Here is a 25,922-nt window from a genome sequence, read left to right as displayed (position 1 = left end):
ACACTTGCTGACTACAGATAGCTTTTTGTTGTTGTCGCCTACTGGTGTTGTGCTGCAGCTCTGTTTCATTGCTGGTCTTCCACAGACCAATCCTCTTCTTTCATGAAACAACATAGGCTACCGTACATGACCAAGATGAAGGTTGGGTGTTGAACTTTTTATTTTTTTGTAAGAAAACCTCCCACTTGTTTTTTTCTTATCCATCTTTTCATAGCCTGCAAGACTGAGTTACTCAAAACATGGATGCACTGCATTGTGCCAAAAGCCAAAGTATTATTGATCAAATGTAGAGTGACAATGATTATTGTCTATGTTTATTCATCTGTTACTTATATGTTGGATTAATCAAGCAGTGGTTTGGTCAATAAAATGACAGAAAATGGTGAGACATGGCAACAAGTGCTTCCAAAACGTCAAAATGACATCCTCAAAAGTCTTCTTTTGTCTTCACCTCAAATATATTAAGTTTACTGACATTGAGGGATAAAGAAATAGAAAAATAAAAATCAATTATAAATTGAAGAAAAAAAAAAACAATTATAGTAATACTTATCATAGAATAATTATTAATAATTAACATAGAATAATTAGCAATCAATAGTTGGTATCCAATCGATTCATTGTTGCAGCTCAAGTCAAATGGTTAGTCAGATTGTTTTGTCATTACACTCATTTCGAGTAAATTACCAGCACCCCATCCTTGATTTCTTCACAGGGTTGCCGAGAGTATAAGGACACACAATCAATGCGATGAGTGCCAAGGCCGATTCTGTTGCCCATCTGCGTTTTGTAGGCAGCACAGCTTGGGACTGTTGAATGGAGAACACCGTCTCAGAGATCTATTATAACATATTGATTTCTTTCAGAAAACTTGCCACAGCTAATATACTTAAAAAAAAAGCTATATTGACAGAAATTTTCAATACCCCTAATACCACATCAGTCATATTTAGACTCCCCCCCCTAAAGAATCTATACCAAGGTTTGGTTTTATGTGTGTTAAAATCAATGGTTGGGTTCAGTCAAAGCACTTCAAAGCTTACAAACAAGCCACAAAAAAACATGACATTCTACAAATGTAGTCTTATCTAACTCCATCGAGCAATGCAGACATGCTTACAAGACATATGTCCAATTAGCAAGATATCACCATCTGACCACACAAGGCTAGTGTTCAGTCTATTGGGCTAACAAAACCAGTTATGAAGGAAGTCACTATGAGATCGCAGGAAGAAAGCCCAAATGCATTCCCTACACAAGCACCCTTAAATGGATATGGACAGAACCAAAGTCCTGAGGCATATATCCTCTTCTCTAATCTCTCTGCAGCAGCCGCGATGCAGTACTACAATCCACGAGGGAGACAGACTATTTGTTCCAGTCAGGAAGGGCAATGACAAAACAATTCTGGCCCAAGACTTTGCATTGAAATTCTAGTAAGAGCAACCAAAAATAAATAGCCCATGGGCCAAAGTAGGCAGAAAGACAGATAGCATTGATTACTCTGGACAGGCTTGCAAGCAAAAAAGACTAATTGAATTAATTGGAACTTTATCCTTTAGCTGAAATTCTATCCATGAAACTGGAGGACCTTTTGCCAAGGATCATTTCCTCTGATTTTTTAGAAGCCTACTGATAAACACAAGAATGCATACAGGCAGGAATAATCACAAGAATACATACAGACAGGAATAATCTTAAAATATGTGTTTATTAAAAATAAACCAACATTATTCTTTCATTAAATATTATCACATCTGTTGTCTCAAGTCTTATCACCCCTTTTAAAACAAACATTCTTACTCTCTCTCTCTCTCACACACACACACACACACACACACACAAAGACACACACACACACACACAAAGACACACACACGTAGTGGTCCGAACATGGGCAGATGATCAGTTGAGGGTGTCTTTGGTGGATTGGGTGTGTAAATGGCATTGGCACCTGTTAAAAGCCCATCTGATATTTTCTCTCTAGATTTGAACACAGGCTGCTTCTGGATGAGACAGTGTTAACTCCTCTGCTGAGAGAAATATAAGAGGGGTTTTATGACTCAATTAAAGCACTGCTACCAAGCGAACAGCTTAGTTTTAGCTTCAAAGAGCATCATGACATGGTTGTCTTTATTCCTCAAACAGACCAAATCTTTCTTGTCACATATACAATTCCTTTTTATACGTAAGCCTTTGTGGTGATTAAATGCATGGTGCACTATCAGTGAGGCATATCAGAGACAAACTAGGGAAAGTGGACTGAGCTATGGGAGAAAAAAATATACAAAATACAAACGTAATGAAACTCTTTATGCTCCATGCACTGACAGCTTCCAATGGGAAATGGTTATATTATTTCCAAGTATCTAAGACACACACACAGACAAACGTCACACTGAGACACCTACATGTAAGACAAAATGAAAGCATAACCTGAGTCCAATAGCACTGACAGAATGGCGGCTCATTTTCCACATGCTTCCTTCGGACAACCAGATAGTCTTAAGGCAGCAGACGTGTCTCCATGCATTTGCGTGTGAGCCGAATCCCTCAGCCACTCTCTGTCTTCCTGTCAGAGGCAGGGCCCCAGGGGCTGTCCCAACATCTGGACGTCCCAGTCTTCTGTCAGCGCACCCCCTGCTTTCCCCCTGGGGCCTCTGACACATACACCAGCAAACTACAGCAACTCCAAGCCAAGCCAGGCCTTTCTCTTTATGAAAGAAAACATGCGCTCACTCATGGTGTGCCAAGTCATGTCTGTCTTTTTTTTTTTTTTAAGTTCCTGCTCTCCCAGGACTAGTGGGTGCTGGTGTATAAAAATAAAATGGAGGGAAAAATGCATGGAGAGCACGCAGCTTTAGTGAAGGGGTAAAAACAAACAGGCTGCCTCCCATGCTGCCAGTTAAAAACTTTATTTTTCATCAGCCTACTTCAAGCACTGCATTTTAAAAAGTGATAAAAGAAGTGACTATATTCTCTCTTTTGCATGTGGTGAATGAGTGGGTGCAATGAGTGTATGTGAAGGTGATGTGAATGGAATCTCATAATCCTGTTTCGCACATCCCCATTAGCCTTCAACTCTCATTAACATGGACGTCCCCAGCGGCAGCGGCTCACCCATGCATTAGGGCCTCAGTGAGAACTGGCCAAAAGTAGGTGCGAAAAATGGCGGATTCACTCGAAGATACTTGGATACATTCCATCGGCCAAAGGCTCTGCACAACTATGAACTCAATATTTCATAATCCAATGATTTCACTGTCACTCTTTTAAGTCCCTGAATATACAAAAAAAAAAAATACACACTGAATTAAAAAAAAAAAATATACAAAAAAATGAGAAGAATCCTCCTCAAATGTTTTCAATCTCAAAATGTTTTCTCTCCTTTGCAAGGGAAAGGGAGAATTACTGAGAGGGATTCTTACAGACTGCCTCCATCATCTTCCCTGCACCACCCCTACACACTCGCCGTTCGCACAGACGAGGGGGGCGACTGGATCGGTCGCAGGAACTCCGACGTAAAGACGGCCTCAGCGTATTCCTCGCACGCGTCCTGGAACTCGGCGGCGACGTCCGCCAACGCCTCCGTCATCAGCTCCTCCGCCAGACTGCCCGGGAGGAGACAGAGGAATGAAATCATTAATTAAAAAAAAATACAGAGCGCATCAAATGATAGCTGAGCTGTATCCCAGATAGGCAATTTACTATAATCAAAAAGGTGGAATTCATTCATTAGCGGCCCTTTCACTTTTAATAAGAGCTCTCTTGCCCTGGCAGGGCACAACGTACACAAGGCTGGCTGACCCTATCTGGTCACAAGAGAGGCCTTTCCCTGACTGATGAGAAAACGGTCTAAAAATACAGCGGGTTACGTATTCCCATTTCCCCCCAAACATCCACACTGCAGTGTATCTGAGAGACAGCCAATTCATGAGAGAGAGAGAGAGAGAGAGAGAGAGAGGGATGGCAGAGAGGAAGGAAAGAGAGAGAGGGAGTGCAGACAAATAAATGGAGAGACAAGGGAGTGAGACAGAGAGCAGACCATAGACACATACATAGAATGAGAGAACGAGGGAGAGCAGAGTAGCCTCAGTGAGAGAGAGAGGGAGAGAGAAAGAAGCTAGAGAGCAATGAAGCGGCAGCCTGTGCCAGACCCCACAGTGGCTCGGCGCTGCTTATTAGCCACATCTCTGGACCGACAGACAGGTCACTTGACTGACTGAGAGCCTTCATGCGACAGCTCCAGTCATTTCCCATCTCTCCAGAATAGTAATGAGGCCGGCGCCTCCGGCAGTGCTCCTCTCTCACGGCGGCTACAACCTAAACTGTCCTCGACTGGATCACCCATCCCTGCTACCACCACTCCTCCCATCCCCTTCAGACACCATCACATTCTCACTTTGGCCATCTACTTGCTGTAGAGAGGAGGAGAGAGACCGACACAATGCTGTACCCTTGGAGACAACTGGTGCTGACTGTTATTACCTTTTCCAAGGGTAACAGTTCTTCAGCTAATCATTTTCAAATCGTTCTTCCAAAAGTTTCACTGGCCCACGCAGTCCTACAGGCTAGTGAGGCATGTGTGTGTGTGTGTGTGTGGCGGGGTGAGGTGGGGGGTGCCGTGGCCCTTAGTGTGCTCTAACATTTCCCTTCAAGCAGCTGAGGCTGAGCAGTGGGTACTCGAGAGCAAAAAAAAAATAATAATAATTTCACTTTCATATTTTTACATGTGTCTCGGTGGAGCGGCGCCAGCAGATTCTCTGCAATGCGCCAACTTTACAATTCAGTGGAATATGCAAATCAGATGGTGGGTGGGTGAGCCAATGCCAAGCTAAACGGCTCGAGAGCGTAATGGGACCCCTCCACGATCCCACACCACGGAGGCACCATTACAAGTCCACTAAACCACCAGACTCAAGCCATAGCTAATGTTTGATAGGCAGCTGAGTGAACCCATGGCCCCTGGCCAGGTGAGCACGCGACTTGGTATTCAGGGGGATCGCTGGAAGTTATCACATTACACCTTTAGCAGCGGCTCTGGGCATAAACATGAGTGGATGTAAGTGTCAGGAGTGTGTCGAGCATGTGGAGGTAAATAAATAAATAAATAAATAAATAAATAAATACTCAACTAAATGGCACAGCTGAACCACTGACGACAGAGCTGCTCTTTTCGAGGGCTTGTTTCACCTGAACAGGCGTTTACTACTGTGTGGAGCAGTGTCTTCACCACTGCGCACTGCCACAAATGAGCAAAATCCGATAGCTGGAATTGACTTTCACTAAGTCTGACAAAGACGAAAGATTTAGCCTCGCCCAAAGGCACCCGTTCCTCTAATAGCATAATCTATGGCTTGTTATACTTGTCTGTTTGTGTACACTGATCTGATCACTGACTGGTTACGATCTGCACGTCACAATGTACGTACCGGTACTTTGCAATAAAACAAATCCAGTGTATAGAGTCACAGATGTTTGATAACATCACTGAAGGGTTTACAGCATTTTAATGCTATCATTTGTTCTAAATTTCCAAAGTAAAATAAATAGGCCCATCTCATTCAGAACACAAATCTTCACATACATATTTTTTCACTGCCATAAAATGTACTTCCCATTTTTATGTAATATCATGTGTGTTAATGAGTTGAAATGTACTGTGATAAACACACACGATAAACAGAATATGGATGACACTCACCTGTCTGCGATGGCCCAGGGGTTAAAACTGCCCACTGCCTCATGGGAGACCAGCCTCAGGTAGGCATTGTGATTTTCCCTGTACCTCAGGATGCTGTTGAGCGTGCTGCTGGGCAAAGACAGCTGGACTCCTCCCGGTCGATCTACTCTGCCATTGGTGCTCTGCTGTAGTTGGGGCTCATGTGCCGGACTGCCACTCTCCAGGGCTGGTGTCTCAAACAAGACACTGGATGGTAAAGAGATGTATAAGATAGGCAAAACATTCAATTACATCTTTATTATGCTGAATCAATGGCATTTCTGAAGTTATTATGACTGATGAGACGAAGGTATTATAACATTGAATGATTTGAGAGATGCAAAAATAAATTCATAGGCTGGGCTTGAACAGATTCAAGCAACAGCAGTCAGAGTGCAAAACCTCGCCCCTACATTTGGTCGGTAAAGAAGGTTAAATAAAAAAATTAAAAAAAAATCATGCATCTTTTTTTTTTTTGCTTCCTGCAAGAGGATCATTATGTAGGAGAAGACCGAAATATGGAGACACATGATAAGCATGAAAATGTTAAGTAATCAATAGGGCTGCACAATTAATCGAATTTTAATCACAATCACGATTTTGGCTTCCCACGATCAAATTTGCGTGATCGAGCGATATTAAAAATGCGTGCTCTACCCATTGAACCAACCTGGCAACCCATAGAACACTCCGCTACAAAACAATGTGCCTGCATGCATCCTACCAATGACAACTGTTCCCTGCACTGCTCAGCCTGATGCAATGCTCAGTTTGGATGCACTGTGGACTAGTAGCATTATGTTAACTATTAGTAGGCTAGTTAGACTATACAAAAAAACGACGATCAAAAATCAAATGTGTGGCACAGCAGGCCAAGAGCTTGTCCCTCGAAACGGATCATCCGTTGTTCGAAAATATTTCGGATTTCAGGCAAGTGGAGTTAACCAAAAACTTAAGCAAAGCAGGGCTCTCAACTCATACCGTGAAACGCATCACATGAAACCACACATGCATTTTTATCACGTTAACTTTTAGTCCTTGTTTGCTTCCTCCGATATAGCCTATAATAGGAGTTGAGCTAACGACGGGATCCGTGAATTATATTAATGTATTTAATAAGCTACATGTGCAACCTACAATGCATATGCGTTTCAAGACACAGCCTACTCAAAACGAGTGAACAATAATGAAATTGTAGCCTACACGTCAGTGTTTTACATATCAACGAATGACTAAACCAGGGGTGTCCAAACTGCGCGCCCGCCACGCACTTTAATCCGCCCGCCCGAGCATTTATTAGTTTATCATAGATCCGCCCGCCACACTTTAATCCGGCCTGCCAAGCATATAATTAGGTTATCATAGCTAGCTATTTTTTTCCCAGTGATAGACGTTATGATTAACTTCAGGCTACTGCAAACTGCTTTACACTCTTCCTAAAGAACGTTTACAATATCAATGTCAAAACAGCTTGTTACATCGAGATACATAGTATCTCCATTGCAGCAGATCTTACCACGTTATGCTACTCCATTTAATTGGGAACGCATTTGAGCGTGCACAAGAGAGCGCGCAATGGCATTGGCAACAGTTCCCATTACTGACCATTTACAAATTGAGTGGGCACAGCACTAGCCATAGGCTATTTGAGTGGATCTGGCAAAGGGTCTTAAATTGACAAGTGCACCATTTATAAATGAATTAAAAAGCATCAAATTAACAGTATTTCTTAATACTTTGTAATTACTGTGTTGCCGTTAACGTTTCCCCAAATATTAACAAAGTAGCAAGCTGAAAGTTTGGAAGTCACAGTCAATCTATATTTGCAGTAATTTTGGGGAGTAAATGTGAGTGGAAGAATTTGGGTGAGCCAGATAGCAAGTCCAATATGTTTAGGGGGGAAAAATATTTTTGTCACTAAAATTAAATAATAATTGTGATAAATAATTGTGATCTCAATATTGATCAAAATAATCGTGATTATCATTTTGGCCATAATCGTGCAGCCCTAGTAAACAAGCACACCCACACACAACAGACGGAGACTACAGGTGGGTCTCAAAAAATTTGAATATTGTGGAAAGGTTTTCCAACCTAATATAGTTCAAAAAGTGGATCTTTCATATATTCTAGATTCATTAGATATAAAGTAAAATATTTCAAGCCATTTTTTGTCGTAATCTTGATGATTATGGCTTACAGGTCATGAAAACCAAAAATGAGTATCCAAAAATATTAGAATAAAGAGGTTATAATACAGAAATGTTGGTTTCCTGAGCCTTTAAACTCTTAGTATGGTTCTGTAAACAACCACAATCATGGGAAAGACTGCAGACTTGATAGTTGTCCAAAAGGCACTCATTGACACCCTCCACAAAGAGGGTAAGCCACAGAAGGTGGGCAGGAGCTCATGGAGTGCTGTATGAAAGCATATACATGGAAAGTTGACTGGAATGGAAAAGTGTGGTAGGACACCAGACCCAACAATACAGTTGCTATCAAAGCAACCTGGGCTTCCATAACACTTCAGCAGTGCCACAGGCTGATTGCCTCATTGATGCAGTAATTTGTGCAAAAGCAGCCAGAACAAGTATTGAGTGTATAGATTAACTATTTTAGATTAGTCAAATTAGTCAGATTAGTTCATTTCTTTTCAAAAGGTCGACATTTCTGTATTATAACCTCCTTATAACCTAATATTTTGAGATACTCACTTTTGGTTTTCATGAGCTGTAAGCCGTAATCATCAAGATTACAACAAAGAATGGCTTGACATATTACACTTTATATCTAATGAATCTAGAATATATGATTTGATATGATAACTTTTTTAATTAAATTGGGGGATAAAAATGAACTTTTCCATGATATTCAATTTTTTTGAGACCAACCTGTATTATAATACCTCCTGTCTCTACCTGGGGGAAAGGGTAACAAGCTCATTTTTGTAGAAAAAGGAGCATTCCCATCTGTTTAAGGTCAACACATTGTTCTCCTTGGCTACACCTCACACTACAACGACCCACTGAGCATCATGGCCTCTAAATGACCTGCTGTGTTTCAGGCTCCTTTCTCCCTTGAGGTGGAGCAGAGGCGGTGTTGGTTTTGGAGCGATGGCTGCACATGCAAGGGGAGGACTGGCTGGCGGTGCCCAGAGTGAGCTGGGCCTCAGCTGGCTACCGACATGTCCAGGGCCACTAATCCCTTCTGCGAGCAAAACAGCACCAAGGCAGCAACAGCACTCGCCACGGCTAAATTTAGAGAAGGGGGAGAGGAGGCAGAGGCAGCACTACCAGCGGAGCATGGCAGCCACACAACACAAGCGTCACCATCAAGGCAGTAGGAACACCAGCCACCAGGAACAACCCCCACCTCCCCTGCCAGATTCTCACCCTTGTCTCAGCCCTACAGCCTCTGCTCCAGCTGCGAGGGGTGAGTCGTGGCCAGGGGCTGGCAGGGATCGGGGAGCCACGGCCAAAGCCAACGCAACAGATCAGCCAGTTCTCTAGACCCAGACAGACTGTATTAAGGTCCACCAAACCCCCACAGCCAGATTGGCAGTGCTGTCATCACAGCCCTCATCTATGCCACCTACACAAGGTGCTCCCTTTGTCCTTCACAAGCGGAGTAAAGTGCCAACATGCTGCCACCCACTGCAGGGCCCGCAGCATTCGATGGCACTTTAAGGGCAGGAGCGCTCGCTCTCCCAACTAAAGCAGCCCCATTTTAAATATTAACAGGGCTGTAAAGTTCTTAGAAATAGAGCAGTAATCCCCACTTAGCGGCTCTCGGAGGGATCCGCACTCTGCCAGACGGGAGAACAAGGACAGGTGCTCTCCAGGCGGCGGTGATGAATGCTGACTCACAGCCCCAGTCTGGGCTCCAGCGACCCTCCACAGCTCCGCTGAACTACCAGGGCCAAGGTGAAGTGGAGACGAGGAGCGCAGCAGGCGTGCTAGAGTTCACTGTGGTCTGAATGGGCTGCTTCATAAAAGCTGGTACCATGGAGGGACTGCAGGGTATCGAAGGCACGCTGGCAATATATCAGAGGGCTGGGCAGGGCATCTAGCCTGCCTTGGTCAATGAGGCTGTTTCGAGCCTCACAGGCTCACAGTTGGGGGCCAACCATCAAAACATGCACACACCAACCAATTCACGCTAGCACAGATGCTAAATTCAGTCACCCGCAGCAAAAAAAGAAGCCACACATCCGCACCAGATAAGCTGCATTACCCCATAAATCCCTGAAATAAGATTCAGAGCTGAGGTTGCGTGAAAAAGACCGTTTCATCCCCTTCCTCGAAAACTCCAGCGGTCTATTAATGGAGGAGAGAGGGGGCCCAAGTCCAACGCAGTATATCAAAGAGAAGGCTGCATCGAGCTCGCTAGAAACTCAAATCTGTTTCAGAGATAGCAGGGGGTGATTCAGCAACAGAGAGGAATGTTAGGAAGCAAGTCTCCAGAGGAAAAAAAAAAGCACAAAGTGGAAAGCTTGGGCAACCGGGAGAGATGAAGCACCAGGAGGGGAGAGGAGGCAGACAGATGGCAGCGGGCTGTGAGAAAGGCCGTGGGGCACCTGTACCTCATTACAAAAAGGTGTCGATGAACTGATGGAGCGTATAACTTCAGAGTTTACTATTTAGAGTAATGTGTGTGTTTATTGCAGTACTGGAGGGGCTTTAAATAAAACATTTAGTTTCATTTGGCAGGGATGGTCAGGGATGTGTAGAATCAGAAATAGCAAATGTGAAAAAAAGCTAAATATATGACATAAAATATTCTAAAAGTGAGAGCCCCCCCCACACACACACACCACCACGGTGAAGCCAGGCACCACACATCTCTGACGTCCCCCATTGATGTGCGCACGGCTTTGGGCCAGGCAGGTGGTCGGTCAGACACGAGATCAGTCGCTGTGTCTGATGTGCTCTCCTGCTCGCTCCCTCTCGCCATGGAGACAGAGTTGCCCCCTCCACCACCACCTCCCCCGCGCTCACCAGGGTGTTGGCCACAGCGCCACGATTCTGTTCACTGTTCTCCAGGACCACCCCCCTTGGGCACCACAGACGCCGCTTGAGCTAGGTGAGGTAACCTACTGCAAAAAAACTTCTGATCTAACACGAGCTGAGTGTTCTCTCGTTAAATCTGCAGCAGTGGCTCACTGAGCGTGCCCAGATTTAACGTGGGCTCTCCTCTCCTCGCCCTCTCCCAATATTTAATGTAGCATCGCTGCACTGTCATTCACATCACATTACATGCCAGTTAAGACATTTAATTAAAATAAAATAAAAACCCCGAGAGATTCGGTAATGATGAGTAGATGAGGAACTTCTCTAAAGAGTCACTGAGCGAGTAGACACATAATACTGATAATGCAAGTCCATTATCCATCACAAGCAAGCGTTTGGGACAAAGTAACTCAATCATCACAAATCAGACATTCATGTGGAGGAGTAAAACTGCTACATATCAAATAGGGGCAGCATAGCGTCAATTGGGGGAGTTTTTGTGTGAGGATCAAATCACCGCCGCACAAAACACACACACACACACACAAAATAGAAACACACACACAGGCAGGCAGACACAGACACATTCTTGGCTCCATAATCACATCTCAACGCAGAAGCTGGAAAAATAGATTAGGCAGGTAAGCAGCTCCAATAAGCTTCATAACAAATCAGATGACAGTCATGTTTTAAATGATTGTGTTCAAACGGACATCCAGACATTTCTCTTCCTCTGTCAATTACACTCTTATGGTACTCTCAATGAGCCAGTAGGGCATGCACAAAGAACCCCACGGTCTCCTCATCAGTCAATTAAACACAAAATTAGGAAGCGATTTGAGAACCGACAACACTGAAGAGAAGTCACCTGCATTTGCACAATGGCAGGGCCCATCATGCACTGATTGCAGATGTGTCTGTTTATGCATGTGTGTGTGTGTGTGTGTTGTGTGTGTGTGTGCTTTTAGAAGAGAAAAAAAAGCAATATTTGCCACAGCAGAAAGACACTGTGTGTGTGTGTGTGTTTATAGCCAGAGGGGAGTGCATTGGAGCCGAACAGTGCGTGTTGTGAACACAGGTAATCAGAGATTAGGCGGCACATAATGAGCAGGGAACAGTAATCAGCAGCTGTGGCCCAATATCTGCTCCAGCGCTGACTCACGCCACCACTGCCCACTCGGCTACTCACAAACTCACACGGAGACCACGGCGCTCAGGCTATTAACATGTCATCTTTTTGACACTCCAAAAAGGCGCTCCAGACATCCTCTATCTCCTGTGGCCGAATTTCTGCGAGTTATTAAGTTACTTCTTTATGGGCCGGTTTCCTTTGCATGGATCAAACCTAATCCTAGACCCAACGCTTTTCTCAATGGAAAAGTAGGTACACTAAATGATTATTTTTCTCAATGGAAAAGTAGGTACACTAAATGATAATTTTCTCAATGGAAATCTCCACTGAAGTTCTGCTTTATTCCAGGACTAGGCTTAATCCATGTACAGAGAAACTGGCCTTAACTATGTAGTTTTATACTGGAGTCTGAGTGAATTTCTTACTCTCAACTTTTAATTTAGCAGTGCACGTGCAGCAACACTGCAGCATTTGGTACGTCTCCAAGCTACTTTAAATAACATGGGAGTCCTCAGCACTCTTAAGAGTCGATTTAAATTACTGCTGGTAGCTCTGATGCAGACCACGAACATCCTGGACAGCGGAGTTCATCTCAGCTCAAGCGCCTCGGCCCCATCGGTCATACAAAATCATCCATCATGTCCAGCTGACACTTCCTCTGAGCAAACCCATCTCGCTTCACATCAACTCAAAAGTAGAGAAGGGGGAAGAGAAAAAAACCATCTGTTGGACAGCTGACATCAGAAAAAGAAGCGCCCGTTGGAACACATCGGGAAAAATACCCCCACTCGGGACTTCAAGCCAAATTAATCAGCCAGCGGCTGCCCATCTCTGGGGGTCACGGGGGAATAGGCGACGTGCCGCACCGTCCCTGGCTGCTCGCTGACAAACTGCCGTGTTTGTTAAAGACAGGGTTTTTCCCAGCCAGCCTTGCTGCAGGGCAGCTGATGGGCTTCTCTCCGCTCCCCAGGGAGGGACTACAAAAGCACCCGTTTTACAGGCGAGCCTCCAGAGAGAGCGCCATGTCTCTCCATCCCCGAGAAGGAGAAAAAGGAGGGGGAAAAAGAACACCACAAAAAACAGCAGTAAGTATCTAAGGCATCGGAGTATACTGCAGACCCTCCTTTACTCACAGCAGTAAGTATCTAAGGCATCGGAGTATACTGCAGACCCTCCTTTACTCACAGGCTTGACCAGATAGTGGCCAGCACTAATAACTAATATGATGCAGGAAAATTGGAGGGAAGAAAAAAAAAACCCTCCATCAGTAGCTTGGTTTAAAAAAAAAAAAAAAAAATCAATATTTGCCACAGCAGAAAGTGACTGGCTGACTTATTTTTCCTTGCCGAGGGAGCGAAAACACATTATGGGGCCATTCCAGTGGCATAAGCGTATGAGAGGGTTTCAGGAATAAGCAATGCCTTCTTAATCTGATACACTTTTTTTCAGTGCATTGACCTTTTCAGCAAATAGATTTTTCTTCATCTGTGCCACTGTGCATGTTTGCTGGAAAAATGTTGCAATACTGAAAATGGCAGACAAATGATGGGGTTGAATTGCATGAAATGAGATGGTTATGACCCACCGCGTAGCTGTTGTTGACTCCCTAAAAAGAAGAGGAGAAAAGATTCACTATCCAGAGCGAGTGGAGATGTGTGACCATACGCGGGCTGGGTTCCTGGTACAGCTCGACTATAGATTGACCTGCCACTCAGCCTAGCCCTCAGCCACTGGAGCATGCTGTTCACTCAGCTGTGGCTGGCAAACACACACACACACACACACACACACACACACACACACAGCTGAACTGTAGGAGAGGTGAGAAGAGTGTCAACAGCGCCGCAAGGACAGAATTATTTAACGGCCGCAGTCATCAGGGTCATCTGCAGGGTCTTCACCCGGCACTCAGTCTGTGCAGCGAAGCGACACACCTTAAACCGCCGCACTCATGAGAGCCCTGGCTGGCTAAAGCCAGGTGTGAAGAAGACAAAGCAAGATGATGCCACTTGGCTCTCCGGCTGTAATATACCAAAATGGACAGGGTGCTTTCACTTAAGAATTTGGCCCTCAGGAAAGACCACGCTTTCAAGCGGCTTTCATTTGCTAATGGTCCCCCAACCAGAAGATAAGACTGCTAAATCTTATAAATCTTACCAACACACAGACACACAGACTTTTACTTCAGATCACTTTCTCCCTTCACTCCCGACATCTCCCTGATCACTCATCTTCTCCTACTCCATCTCCACTCCATCCTCCCACCTCCACTTCCCTGATTAATTTGGTCAGAGAGGAAGTAACTTTGTCTGCTGTGTCCAAGTCCTACAGCTCAGCAGAAGTCCAACTCTCTTGGCAAGGCCCAGGAGGCTGCCACCATGGGGGTTTGGTGGGCAGAGACAGAGACATGCTGTCAGCCAAAATAAAATAAAATAATAATAATTCTCAAGCGCCACTTCTTGACGGACTGTCCACTCTTTCTCTGCCAGCCCACCAGGGCCCATCACTCTTCTCCGTCCTCCACACACTTATTTGTTGGCAGATATAAAGTTCATAATGGCTCTCTGACAATCAAAGATTTGCCTCATTTAAGCCACCTTGCACCACCCTCGCGTTTCCAATCACCATTCTGCTGAGTCATTGAACAGAAATAATGTGTCCATTTAATGATCTCCGACACCATTACCCACAGTAATGCATTCAGTCTGGGAGGGAGCTCCTAAAGGTAGACAACTAGCCATTCAACACAACTATAATAAGATTCAAGAGCCCGCAAGGGCATTCAGCACTGCCATTTCAAGTCAGAACCGGCTAAAAGTTGGAGACGGCACACAGCTTTCAGTCAGAACTAGAGGGTCGGATTAGGGAGGGAAGGCTGATAAAAATGAAATTGAATTTTGGGAGAGAGAGATGTGACGCAGCACAAAAGCTTCCCTGTGCAGTGGCTGAAAGAGAGTAATGAACAGGACATCCTTTTAAATCTTAAAATAAGCACTTGGGTATTGTTACGTGTGGACGCTCACCCTGACTCAACAGGACTTTGCAGAATTATCTCAGGGTTCCTGGTGTGCTTCAGAGTTGGCCGGGTCAGGCGAATGGGCTGTGGAGACAACGGCCTGGACACCACCCCTCCCCTCTGGTCTCCTGAGAGAGAGGGACAGAGAGGGGGCAGACAGAGAAGAAGAAGAAAGACAAAGAGAAAGGGAAGAGAGAGGGAGAAAGAGAATAAATGGAGAAGAGAGAGACAGAGAAAGAAAGCAAAGTCATTACTATCTATTCTGCAGCGCTGCTGCCACCTGCAGGCCACCAGCCACGTCCCTAGTTTATGCAGCATATCTATGTGAACTCCTCTATGGGCAAAGTCACCTTCCTGTGGATTTAAAGAAACAACTACTGAAGTACAAGAGGGTGTTTATTATGCTGCTCTACACACAGGGACAACTTCATAAGGGACTCCCCCAAGGACCTTGACATCACATAAGTTTACATCAGGAACCAAATTAAACATCAGACGACATGCTGGGATTAAAATGCAATGCGGAGTTACTTTCAATCCCTGCCTCCTCTCACCTGCTGGGCAAGTGATGATTTCTAATGACCTCAAATCAAGGCCAATTTAAATCTAATTAGACCCTGTTTATGCCTATTTATAGTTTCATTCTGAAGGCATTCTTCAGAAATTAACTTTGAACAAGAACAGCTCAAGAACAAGAACTAACAAAAAAGATAATCCCCTGGTATGCACATCCTGAATGAATAAGAGATCATTTAAATTAAAGAAGTTTAAGTTGACGTAAAAGATAATTAGAGTCAGAAACTTGTAGCTGTCTCACCTGATTCTGCCTCCGGCTTATCCCAGTAGAGGGGGTCTGAGTAGACAATAGAAGCAAAGCGTCGCCGCACAGCCTCCTGGTCTTTCTGCTCCAACGGGAATCAGCAAGGGAAAAAAAAATGACACATTATTTTCACAATTCATGAGAAAAACCCAGTTTCAAAACTCAAAAGGCAATCGGGCAGTTAGAGAGCGACGGCAACGGGAGGAGCGTGCTGCCCGTCAGAGCTGCTGCCCACCTCCATCTCCTCCATGCTGCAGCATGGTGTCCAGCGTGGGCGCCCGCACCAGGGTGCGGGCCTGCTCCTCCGCCTGCCTGTCCGTCCTGACCGCCTGCAGCGAGCGAGCCGTGTCCTCCAGAAGATCCTCCAGGAGGGCCTCGCTCAGGAGCTCAGCGCTGGCCGCCGTCTGCAGGGGAGAGGAAGAGGGCAGGTGGGTGGACGACACTAGTGATGATGGCTGATATCAAGCCAATAAGGAAAAATGACATGTTCTATGGCTCCCATTGATTCACTTTTATTTATTCTTTTGTTACATTGATGCTTCAAGGTCAACCAAAGTCGACTGGTCATGGCCTGAGAATTTGACCAATCAGCTCTTATTTTCATTTTTGTAAGTACATTACAGTGTTGACACCAGGCTACTTTTCCTGTGCCACAACAGCCTGTTAAATCCAAAAATGAAAATGTAATCAGATCTCAGTAACAGATATTGTAGTAATCACTTTTACCCATAACTAAAACGTATTGGTATTATAATAATAATGACTCTAAGTTTGTTCCATCAACAGAGCTCCAGAGATATTGATATTCTATTTAATTCTGAGTGAGAATCCATCTGCAACCTAAAATTTCTGCAAATTCAATAACAGCACGGTTACAAAATATCCGTTGCGTAATGGTATGTAGTCTATGAAAAACCTCATTAAACATGAAGCCTGAGTCATGCCATTAGCAATGCTTTTCTTTGTGCTTATGTTTTTCAGCAGCCTGTTTCAGACTAGACAATGGCTATCACTTGCACTAAACATGACCCTGAGCCGCCACACAGCAGTTGGCCTTTCCTGCCTTGGCATCGATTGCGGTGTTTGCGAGCTGGAGGAGAGCGGATCACTCACCCTGTCTGCCGCCTGCTGAGACAGACGATGCTGAAGAGAGGTGCCCTTCTTGTCCCACGAATCACGTAGCCTCTGGCAGAGCCAAGACAACAACACCCATCTCAGTACCTCATCCACACACAGACAAAACCCCCTACAGCAGGTATACTCAACGCGCCTCCCCCGAACATCTCCCCCCTTCACTAGGCTTCCACTGCAATCCCAATCTAACAATTCAATTTAATTCATTCTTTAATCAGGACACAGAGAGCGGTCCATATCACAATACAAAACATAGTAAAAAGACAGACAAGAAAACACATACAGTAAAATGACTACAACAGTCAGAGTTCCACAGTACACAAAAAGAGTGTTATTCATGTTATTCACGAGTGTAAACACATTATTCCTCCTAAAGGGCTCAATTTACTGAATCTCAACAAATCGGTCAAAACAGGGTTGCAACTGAAGTGTGTGGGAGGCGGGATGTCCTTGAGGGGATTGGCTACTGCTGATCTACAACTTATAAAATGAGAATGTTGTTCACGTTTCAAGTTTCCTGTAGGGCAGTTTTGTACCTGGGCTCGTTCCAGCAGAGGCTCGATCCTCTCTCTTGCGGCCTGTTCAGCTCGTTCTGCCCAGCGAGTAGGAGAACCCACCTCAGATCTGAAACAAACACACACACACACACAAACACACACACACACACTTACTTGACAGCAACAACACAGACTCAATGGCATATATTTTATACAGGCCATTCATCAGCTGCGCTGGTCAAACATGAGAAGATGGAGTGTGTCCACAGCGTTCCCCGACGCCCGGCTCACTTCAGCTGGACTCTGAGCCTGGCTGGCTGTGTTCGCAAGTTAGCACATAAGCACTTAAAAGGGTTTTTTTTTTGTTGTTGTTGTTATTGTTGTTGTTGTTTTGTTCCCTCGTAGGCATCCAAGAAGGCTCTGGTCACGTTTCCTCAAGATTAGAAAGGCTGGCGTGTAGAGGCTAAAGCCACTGGCCTGCAGCAGTCTCATGGGCTGTTACAGCACACAGGGGGGCAAAGTGACTTTGCGTGCCCACTAGATGTAGCCAACTAATCACTACCGTCACACAGAAAGCTTTCCCCTGCTTTGTGGGTGCGTCCGACTCACCGCAGCCTCTGGACGCGCTCAGCCTCCTCGTGGCCCAGCTGCTCCAGCTCCTGCAGTCGCTCCAACGTGATCCTGTCCAGCCACGCTTGCCTGGATCAAAAGACAGAGAGCAGCTCTGTAAAAATGAAATGTGCACAGCAGGTGACAGGGGATGTTTAGTGGCGTAAATTATGTCGAAACACAACTGAGCCCTGGTGAGAAAAAAAAGCAAAACGATACAATGAAGAGGAACCCGCCACCTGCAGCTCACTGTGTGAGCATGCGCAAAGCTATAATTATTTCATTAATAGGAAAAGACTTCAATATGTAGCTTGATTTGGAGGCCTGCGATGTTTTCGAATGAACTTGTATCGGGGAGATATAAATGTCCCCCCATTTGATGGGTTCCAAAGTGAAATTTATTGGGGAGAGATTAAGTCTGAATTGGAATCAAAGGGGTGCCTGCGGCTCTCTGCAAATGCAGTTTGTCAGGAGCTCTTAAATGAATTAATTACTAAGGCACAGGGGGAAAAATCCATTACAAACCCCTCGGTTTCCAGTGTAGTGCCACAACTAATTTGTTTGCCCAATCTGAGCCAACTCACGCACACACAAATGAAACAGTGGGGGGAGGAATGTGCTAGCAGAGCAAGACTGATATGTTAGTAGCCTGTGTCTTCAGCACTGGTGTGCTTTACAAAACCGCCATCACCACAATCTGTTTGATTGTTCCACCACTACGCGTTAAGCGTGTAAAACATGCTGTTGCTATGACACTATCAGTGACTTCAATCACTCCCGCCTAAAGCATTCACATTCAGTTGAGAGCTCGGAAGAAACAAAAGCGTCTCATTCTACCCTGCAAATTTAAAGACTGAAGGAAAAAGGACAGTTTTGTAAAAAAAAAAAAAACATCCTTTGTTTCCACCATGACAAGTCTTGCTCAGAAGGGGGGAAAAAAACAAAGATCACAAAAATTCTCTCTCAATTCCCTACTCAAAGCACCCTGGGAAAGCACTTGTATATCTGCATGAGGGTTTAGACTCAAAGCTCCAGACCTGAGGGCCTCTTGGTGGGCCTGCTGCCTCCGCTCTGGGCCCATGCCTGCTGGGCCCGGCTCCTCTGGTGGCCCGCCTCGGCCCTGCTGCTCAGGAGGACCAGCGGAGCTCCGCAGCGTGGAGAAGAGACACCTCGGCTCCGGCCTCTTTGATACGGCCCTGCAGGAAAATACAAAAACAAGTGCCCTTTGCTTGTATTGCTGATGAATGGCATGCTTTTAAGGAACTTGGTGAATTATACTCTACCTAATATAAAATATCTTAATCTCACTGACCATTTTACTAATAGAATAAGATGGGAAAATACAAGAACTGGGTTTTTTTTTTTTATTACTTGTATATTACTGAAACCATTCTGATGGCAATAAAAACCCACTGCTGGACATATAACAAATTAGTGAATCTTACTGTAGGACGAGAATGCTAGGCCATTTCTCCAGACTTTAGCCTGAAGTATAGCTCTGTTCAAAATATCAGGCCACTCCGACCACATACAGGTTCAGCCAATGCAGTGAACATAGCTTATGAGATGTTATGTGAGGAGCGAGTGTGCTTGAGTCTCACCGTTGCTTGTTTGGCGATCGAGGGGATGTGGGGATCCAGGGGACAACGGCCTCCTTCTGCGGTATCTGGCTCTCCTTCAGCCTGGAGGAGACGGTGGGCTGCTGGAAGCCAGACTCACGAGGCAGCCCACCCTGCTGCGCACACACACACACGCGCACACACACACACACACACACACACACACACACACACACACACACACACACATATCCATTCCAAAACAATGGTAAAGTATATTAATTCTTTGCCAGAAAGGTAGTAGCCTTTATTGATCTGATTCTTTTATACTGTCAGGACTGGATGTGAAGGCAAAACATCAGCGGTCATCTCCGTTACTCCATCCCCAGTGACCCTGTCCTGTACTTCCCACAGCTCATCTGTACTACATCAGACACTAAGAAACCCTGGATCACCCAATAACACTGAAAGCCTTGAGTAGCCTGCTGAATGTTTCAGATGAAATGCCATCTGTTTCAGGGTAATGATGCACTGCTTTTCCCTTCACCTTGCTCCTGTCAGGGTTGGATTCGGCTGCCTGGTGGCTGGTGCCAGCGCGGGGCTTTGGAGGAGGAGGCTGGGGCCGACTCTGCTCTGCCTGCTCCTCATGGCCCCTCAGCTGCAGCAGGCTCTCCAGCCCGGCCCGGAGCACCGCGCTCCTTGCCTTCCCCCCCGGCCTCTGCACTGCTGGCCTCGGTCTCCTGGACACTGGTGGCCCTGTGAAGGGCGGGGGATGGAGAGAAAGATGGGAGATGGAGAGAGAGAGAGAGAGAGAGAGAGAGAGAAAGAATATTTCATTTCAGTCTGATCTGTTAGTGCTGATTGCATCCTAGAGGGATGCGACAATATCACACTGCTGGGCAACCAAAGCCCACAGATTAGCTGTGAAGTGAAAGTTTAGGAAAAGGGAACGGGAAGTATATCTTCGTTTCCAAGGAGACTGTGTGGCTGCAGCAGTCTCACCCCATGAAGTGACTGGCAGGGATGCACTTCCCCAATAAAACGTCCAGACACACACACACACACACACACATACACACACACACACACAACACACAACACACAACACACAACACACAACACACAACACACACAGAGAGAGAGAGAGAGAAAGTGGAGGCTGGGGCTCAAAGTGCCGGTGTGTCCGTCTGCCCCCCAGCTCCCGCGGGCAGGCTCTTCATCTGCTTCCCTGCCACAGCCATTTCACCTCAGCAGGAGAGAGGCGCAGACGAACGCAAAAAGCTTCAGCACATTTCCATGCCCACAGGAGGCCAATGGCTCGCTCTCGCTCATAGGGATGGAGGTAAACAAAATCGCAAAGGGCCACCAGAAATGGGAGATTTAGTTCACCATCACCCCATACTTTGTCAGGAAATTGGCTTTCCAGGAAATTGGAACAGACTCTCAGCTTTTAGCAGGACTGAAGGATTAATCCGTCGGCTTTGTATTGTTTTACTTAATATCTAGAAACATGACGAAGGTTGACTTTAAATAAGAAATTGTCCTGATTTTTAGAAGTTTCATGGAAACTGTGTTATTCAAACAAATATGTGCAGAGAACGTCCTCGCCTGTGCACGGACCCACCTATGTTTGCGTATAAACAGGTGTTGCGTGGTATAAATTAGTTTGTTGGTATTACTGTATTGTTATAAATTAGAGCCCAGATGAAAAACGTACAATGTCCTGTTAATTCACACTTCCCAGTTAATTACCGAATGGTACCGTTTCAAGAGTTTCAAGTGCACATAGGCAAATTCTCAAGCACCAAACAGGATGGGAGCTATTTTGATAAGACACACACGCTACACAACGACATGTAATCTTCCACAGCACCAGCACTCAACTGAGAAAAATGTGAATAATTTCCAATGTGTGTAAACTCATTAAGCTTGACCACTTGAACAGCAAAAAAGCACTTACGTCATCACAAATTAGATTTGGGGTTTTAAATTAAAATAGTTGATTACTTTTTCCTGCTATGGAAATTAGAACGACTAGTGCTAACATAGTCCCTGATGGTCATTGCATTAACTATAATGACTTGTTGCAGGATTTCCAATCATGCTTTCATGCTTTTTTTATTTGGACCATTTGATTAACTTCAATTATTTGAATAATTGTAGTCATAATAAAGTTTGGAATACAATCTATAATCAGAAGAGAAAACATTTCACCAAGAAGCCAAAAGCAGCTGTTGACAGTTTTTCCTCCAATTTCTCCACTCACATACAGCTATATCCATAACAGTGTCTGAAAGTTATCAAGGGAAGGTGCTCACCTTTGGGCTTCTTCCTCTGTGCTGGGGGCTTGCGGGGCCCCGGGGCCCTGGGTGATCTGGGAGGGGATATGCTGTGCCGTCTGCCCACAGGGGACCTCAGTCTGATAGGGGACAGGCCGCACGTCCTTAGCTCTCTCCTTTTGGGGCTCTGCTGCTTACTCAGGGCTGTGTCCAGTGTCTAACACAAGGAACAGGGAGAAGGACGCCTCTTCAATCAATTATCCACTTAGGAAATCGATCAAGGCTAATCAATCAATAAATGAATTACCCAGTCAATCAATACCAGAGTTCTGAGAAAAAATATTAATATATTTCTACACGTATATCACAACACAGAATAAATCTATAAGCACTTGGCTTAGAGCCTGTTTGATTACAAGATGCAGTGAAGATGACAACTAACCTCCAGCTTCTGCAGGATATCGATGGCTGTTTCTGGGACCGCGGAGTCCTGGCCCGCCTCCACCTTGGCCGAGCAGAGCGAGAGCTGGCGGATCAGCTGGCCCAGCTCTTTGTAGTGGGGGGGCACCCTGCAGTCGGCTGGATCGGACAGCTGGTTGGTGAACACCTGCATGGCCCTGACCGCTCCTCGATGGGCCGCAGTCAGTCGGTCCATGGCCCTGGACTGACCACAGATACATATGTGTGTTCATCACTGTGATCACTGGATCATTGTAAAAGATGGATACACTGCCTAACGCATTGTTCACGCCAAATAAAGTCAGCAAAAATATATCCACCAGTGTGCGATGTATACTAGTTTTTGACTTTTCAATAGTTCTACTGCACACCATCAGCACCTGGAGAAAGAAAGGCTGTGCACAGGGATTTTGAACTTTGATGGATACACTGCCTCCCTGTGTTGGGACATCAGAAGTGCATCTATGTATGAGATCTGATACATACCTTCTTGGTGTATTTGATGTTCTGGGACCGAAGCTTCTCTACATCCTCCTGAATGTCTTTCACCTAAATCAAGAGAAAAAGAAAATAGATATCAGACACTAATTCATTTTACTGTTCATTATATTCAAGTGCTTTTATTTGTCACATACAGTTATAAACAGTCTACAACTTGTGTTGAAACGTGAAATTCAATGCAGGCATGTTCAATACCATCAACAAACTGGTACTCTTTGTATACTCTTTGAGTATAGGTATACGTTTGTATACGCTATACTCTAAAAACCCTACCTACCAACATTGACCCTAAAATCCCCTACACCAGGGATTCCCAATCTGTGGTACGTGTACCACCGTTGGTGCGCGAGCTTCCACTACGGGAAGCTCATAGACCAGTTGCACGTTTTGATTTTGTTATTTGTTATCATGTAGGGCGGCTAATTAAACACGATGCCTGGAATGTGTCAACAGAATGTGTTACGTTTTTATGTGTCGGATGGTGGGGGTACGCGAGCCGAGTCAGAATGTAGGTGGTGGTACGCGGGTAAAAAAAGTTTGGGAACCTCTGCCCTACACTATTCCAGCTGTAATGTCTGAGAAAGAGAGTGCACTGACTGAGTGTACTGACTGAGCCAGGCAGTTTGTATGGTCAGACCTGTTGCTGGAGGTTGTAGATGATTCGAGCCGAGCGTGCAGCCTGCTCCTGTCGACGGATCTCCTTCCTGCGCTGCTCCTCCGGCTCCAGGGGCTCTCCCATCAGCGGACCTGGAACAACACAGAGCACACATGCAGACAGTCACAAATGCACATTACTGCTTCGCATATTTACACAAATACTCTTAGCACAGACACAAGATGCACGACATACCATGCATGTACACCTACACAAACAAGGACACAATTTCACATAGGCCCAGCGCAATGCACAGAAGGTCTTAAAACACTCTTCCTACAAAACCTTTTCTTTCGTCCAATAAATAATATTTGCTGTCACACAAACACAGCAAAGTATTCATCCTCAATAGACATACCTTTATTAGTCAGTTGCTCTATCCTCTGGACACAAGTACCCAACTCCTTCTGAAGCCTGCGTATCTCTTGGCTCAGTTTACTGCCGACTTTGGGCCCCGGGTCCCTGGTGGGAGGCGACTGGCCATATGCTGATCCAGTGGGAACCGAGAGCTTCTGAGGAGTGTACACCAGCACCTCTGCTCCTGACTTTGTCACAGACCTTTGAACGTTCCTAGTCTGCTGTCCTTTAGAGGTAACCTTCTTCTGCTTCTGAAATTAATATATTGTTCCATTCACATTTACAGGCATTTTACATTCATTTTAACAATGATGACACAAGAGAGCTCCATTCGCTAGCTACCTGCTGAAGGTCTGTGATGCTATCATCCTGAGAGTCATGCTCTTGTTTGCAAGGTGAGCTGGTGAGAGGGGTGTTGATGAGGGACTGTTGGCGCCTTCTCCGTAGGTCTCTCTTGGCAAGTCTGACAGCTGTCTGCAAACGTTCTTCTGAGAGCACGGAGAAGCGCAGAGAACTGCCGCAGCTGTCCCCATCTGCAAGCTCGGTGGCCCGCTGCACGAACTTCTCAATTACAATGGGTGCCGGAGGCCCAACGCGGGTTTCTCGGTTGGAGGGGTCCAACGGGATTGCCTCGTTGAACAGCAACTGTAATGTTTCATATTTAGAGTACGATTGCTATTCACCGACCCATGCTTATAACGCTAGGTACAACTTAAATTCAGAAACGTCTAGACTTAAAAAGCCTAGGCAATTTTATGAAAATATGCTTATTCTGTAACGTTAAATAGATACAGTTATTTATAGGCAATTACTGCATACCACAATTACAAATAAATTAGATGACTGATGAGCTATTTATCGCTAAATCATTTGTTACTGGTACTCATGCGCATCAATTGTTAACTCAACTTACCCGAGTTTGTGGTCTCTGGGTGCTGCGAGTTGTACCCACTCCAGTAGGGATCCAACACCCCTTTAAATGACTAAAGTCTTCAAATGACACTCTCTGAAACTTAGCTGTCATATTGGCTTTGATTTGTTATGAATCTAAATATTAACCTAAATTGTTACAGCGTACATTTACCTACATGTTGTACGTTAGGGTCATTGGCTAATGTTATTGTTAGCAACCGGTAGAATGGAGTTTATGAGGAGCTGTCCTTTATGCGTGGCCAGGTCCGCGATTTTGGCCATGGCATAATTGACAACTCAAAGACACGAGTGGTAGCGGGAAAAACAGACATATGCCAACTGTTTACCCTGAAGTACCTGAGCATGCCGATTTAAATTCAGGTCGTCGAACTAGCAACGTTAAAGCTATCTGATTAGCCATGTTGCTAAACTCATTGGGAAATGTCAAATCCGGGTACGCGACGTTTGAGTTACAAATTTGATCAGAATGAACATCAAATACATATGATATTACTGTACAGCAATGCTATAATCTATCCATATACATTTATCGGCTGTAATTTACAGGCAACTAAGCGACTTTACAAAAATAACAAACTCTGCTATGCCACAGTTTAAAACCGCCGCCGCCATGACAACATACAAAAGCTGCTTCTTCTTTTATGATGCGAGCATATACTTTGCTCATTACTGCCCTCTCTCAATTTGAATGAAAATCACAGGCTGCCTTATAGTAGACAAAACTCGATAAAGGCCTATACTCTTTGCAGACTTCTTTGCAGAACTCTCTCTGTCTCTCTCTCTCTATTGTGTGTGTGTGTGTGTGTTACCAGAGATAATTTTGATCATTTGCATGCAAGGGCATCACAGGGTGATGTAAAATCTCTGGTCAAACACACAGAGGCATAGGCACGGAGAGGAATGTTGGCTATGTGGACATTTTCAGACAGTGCAGCCTAGATAATTGTTAAACCATGCTGTGTGGATGTATGTTCTGTATAGCTCTGCATAGCCTACTGGTGGTATTAAGCTCACATCTGAGGTAGACCTACCTACTCGAGTAGATCTCTGGTGGAAGAGGGTACAGCGGCAGAAAGGTAGGCCTACGTTTTGAATATGTGACGGGATCACGCATTTGGAGAATAGACAACTGTCATTTTAAAATGTAATTATTTTACACTACAGATGGACAGTGTCTTTAATGGTGCTGCTTCTAAATCTCTGTGGACTGAAAACGCATGTTCTCAGCTCTGTCTCACTC

General features: G+C 45.0%; 1 protein-coding gene across 1 annotated transcript; it reads right to left on the bottom strand.

The window, feature by feature from the left end:
- Positions 1 to 1,692: 1,692 nt before the first annotated feature.
- Positions 1,693 to 25,774, bottom strand: kiaa0753 (KIAA0753 ortholog). The gene is given in 19 exon segments (XM_048265063.1): positions 1,693 to 3,611; positions 5,705 to 5,929; positions 14,887 to 15,007; positions 15,697 to 15,781; positions 15,935 to 15,950; positions 15,952 to 16,103; positions 16,813 to 16,884; positions 17,370 to 17,457; positions 17,940 to 18,029; positions 18,977 to 19,135; positions 19,541 to 19,674; positions 20,046 to 20,254; positions 21,817 to 21,994; positions 22,220 to 22,441; positions 22,723 to 22,785; positions 23,375 to 23,484; positions 23,751 to 24,000; positions 24,092 to 24,394; positions 24,663 to 25,774. Coding segments are annotated over 19 exon segments (2,739 nt in total). The 5' UTR covers positions 24,774 to 25,774; the 3' UTR covers positions 1,693 to 3,460.
- Between the last annotated feature and the right edge of the window lie 148 nt (positions 25,775 to 25,922).

Source organism: Alosa alosa, chromosome 15, assembly GCF_017589495.1.
Source record: "Alosa alosa isolate M-15738 ecotype Scorff River chromosome 15, AALO_Geno_1.1, whole genome shotgun sequence".
Lineage (NCBI taxonomy): Eukaryota > Metazoa > Chordata > Actinopteri > Clupeiformes > Clupeidae > Alosa > Alosa alosa.
This window is presented reverse-complemented; position numbering and strand designations above follow the sequence as displayed.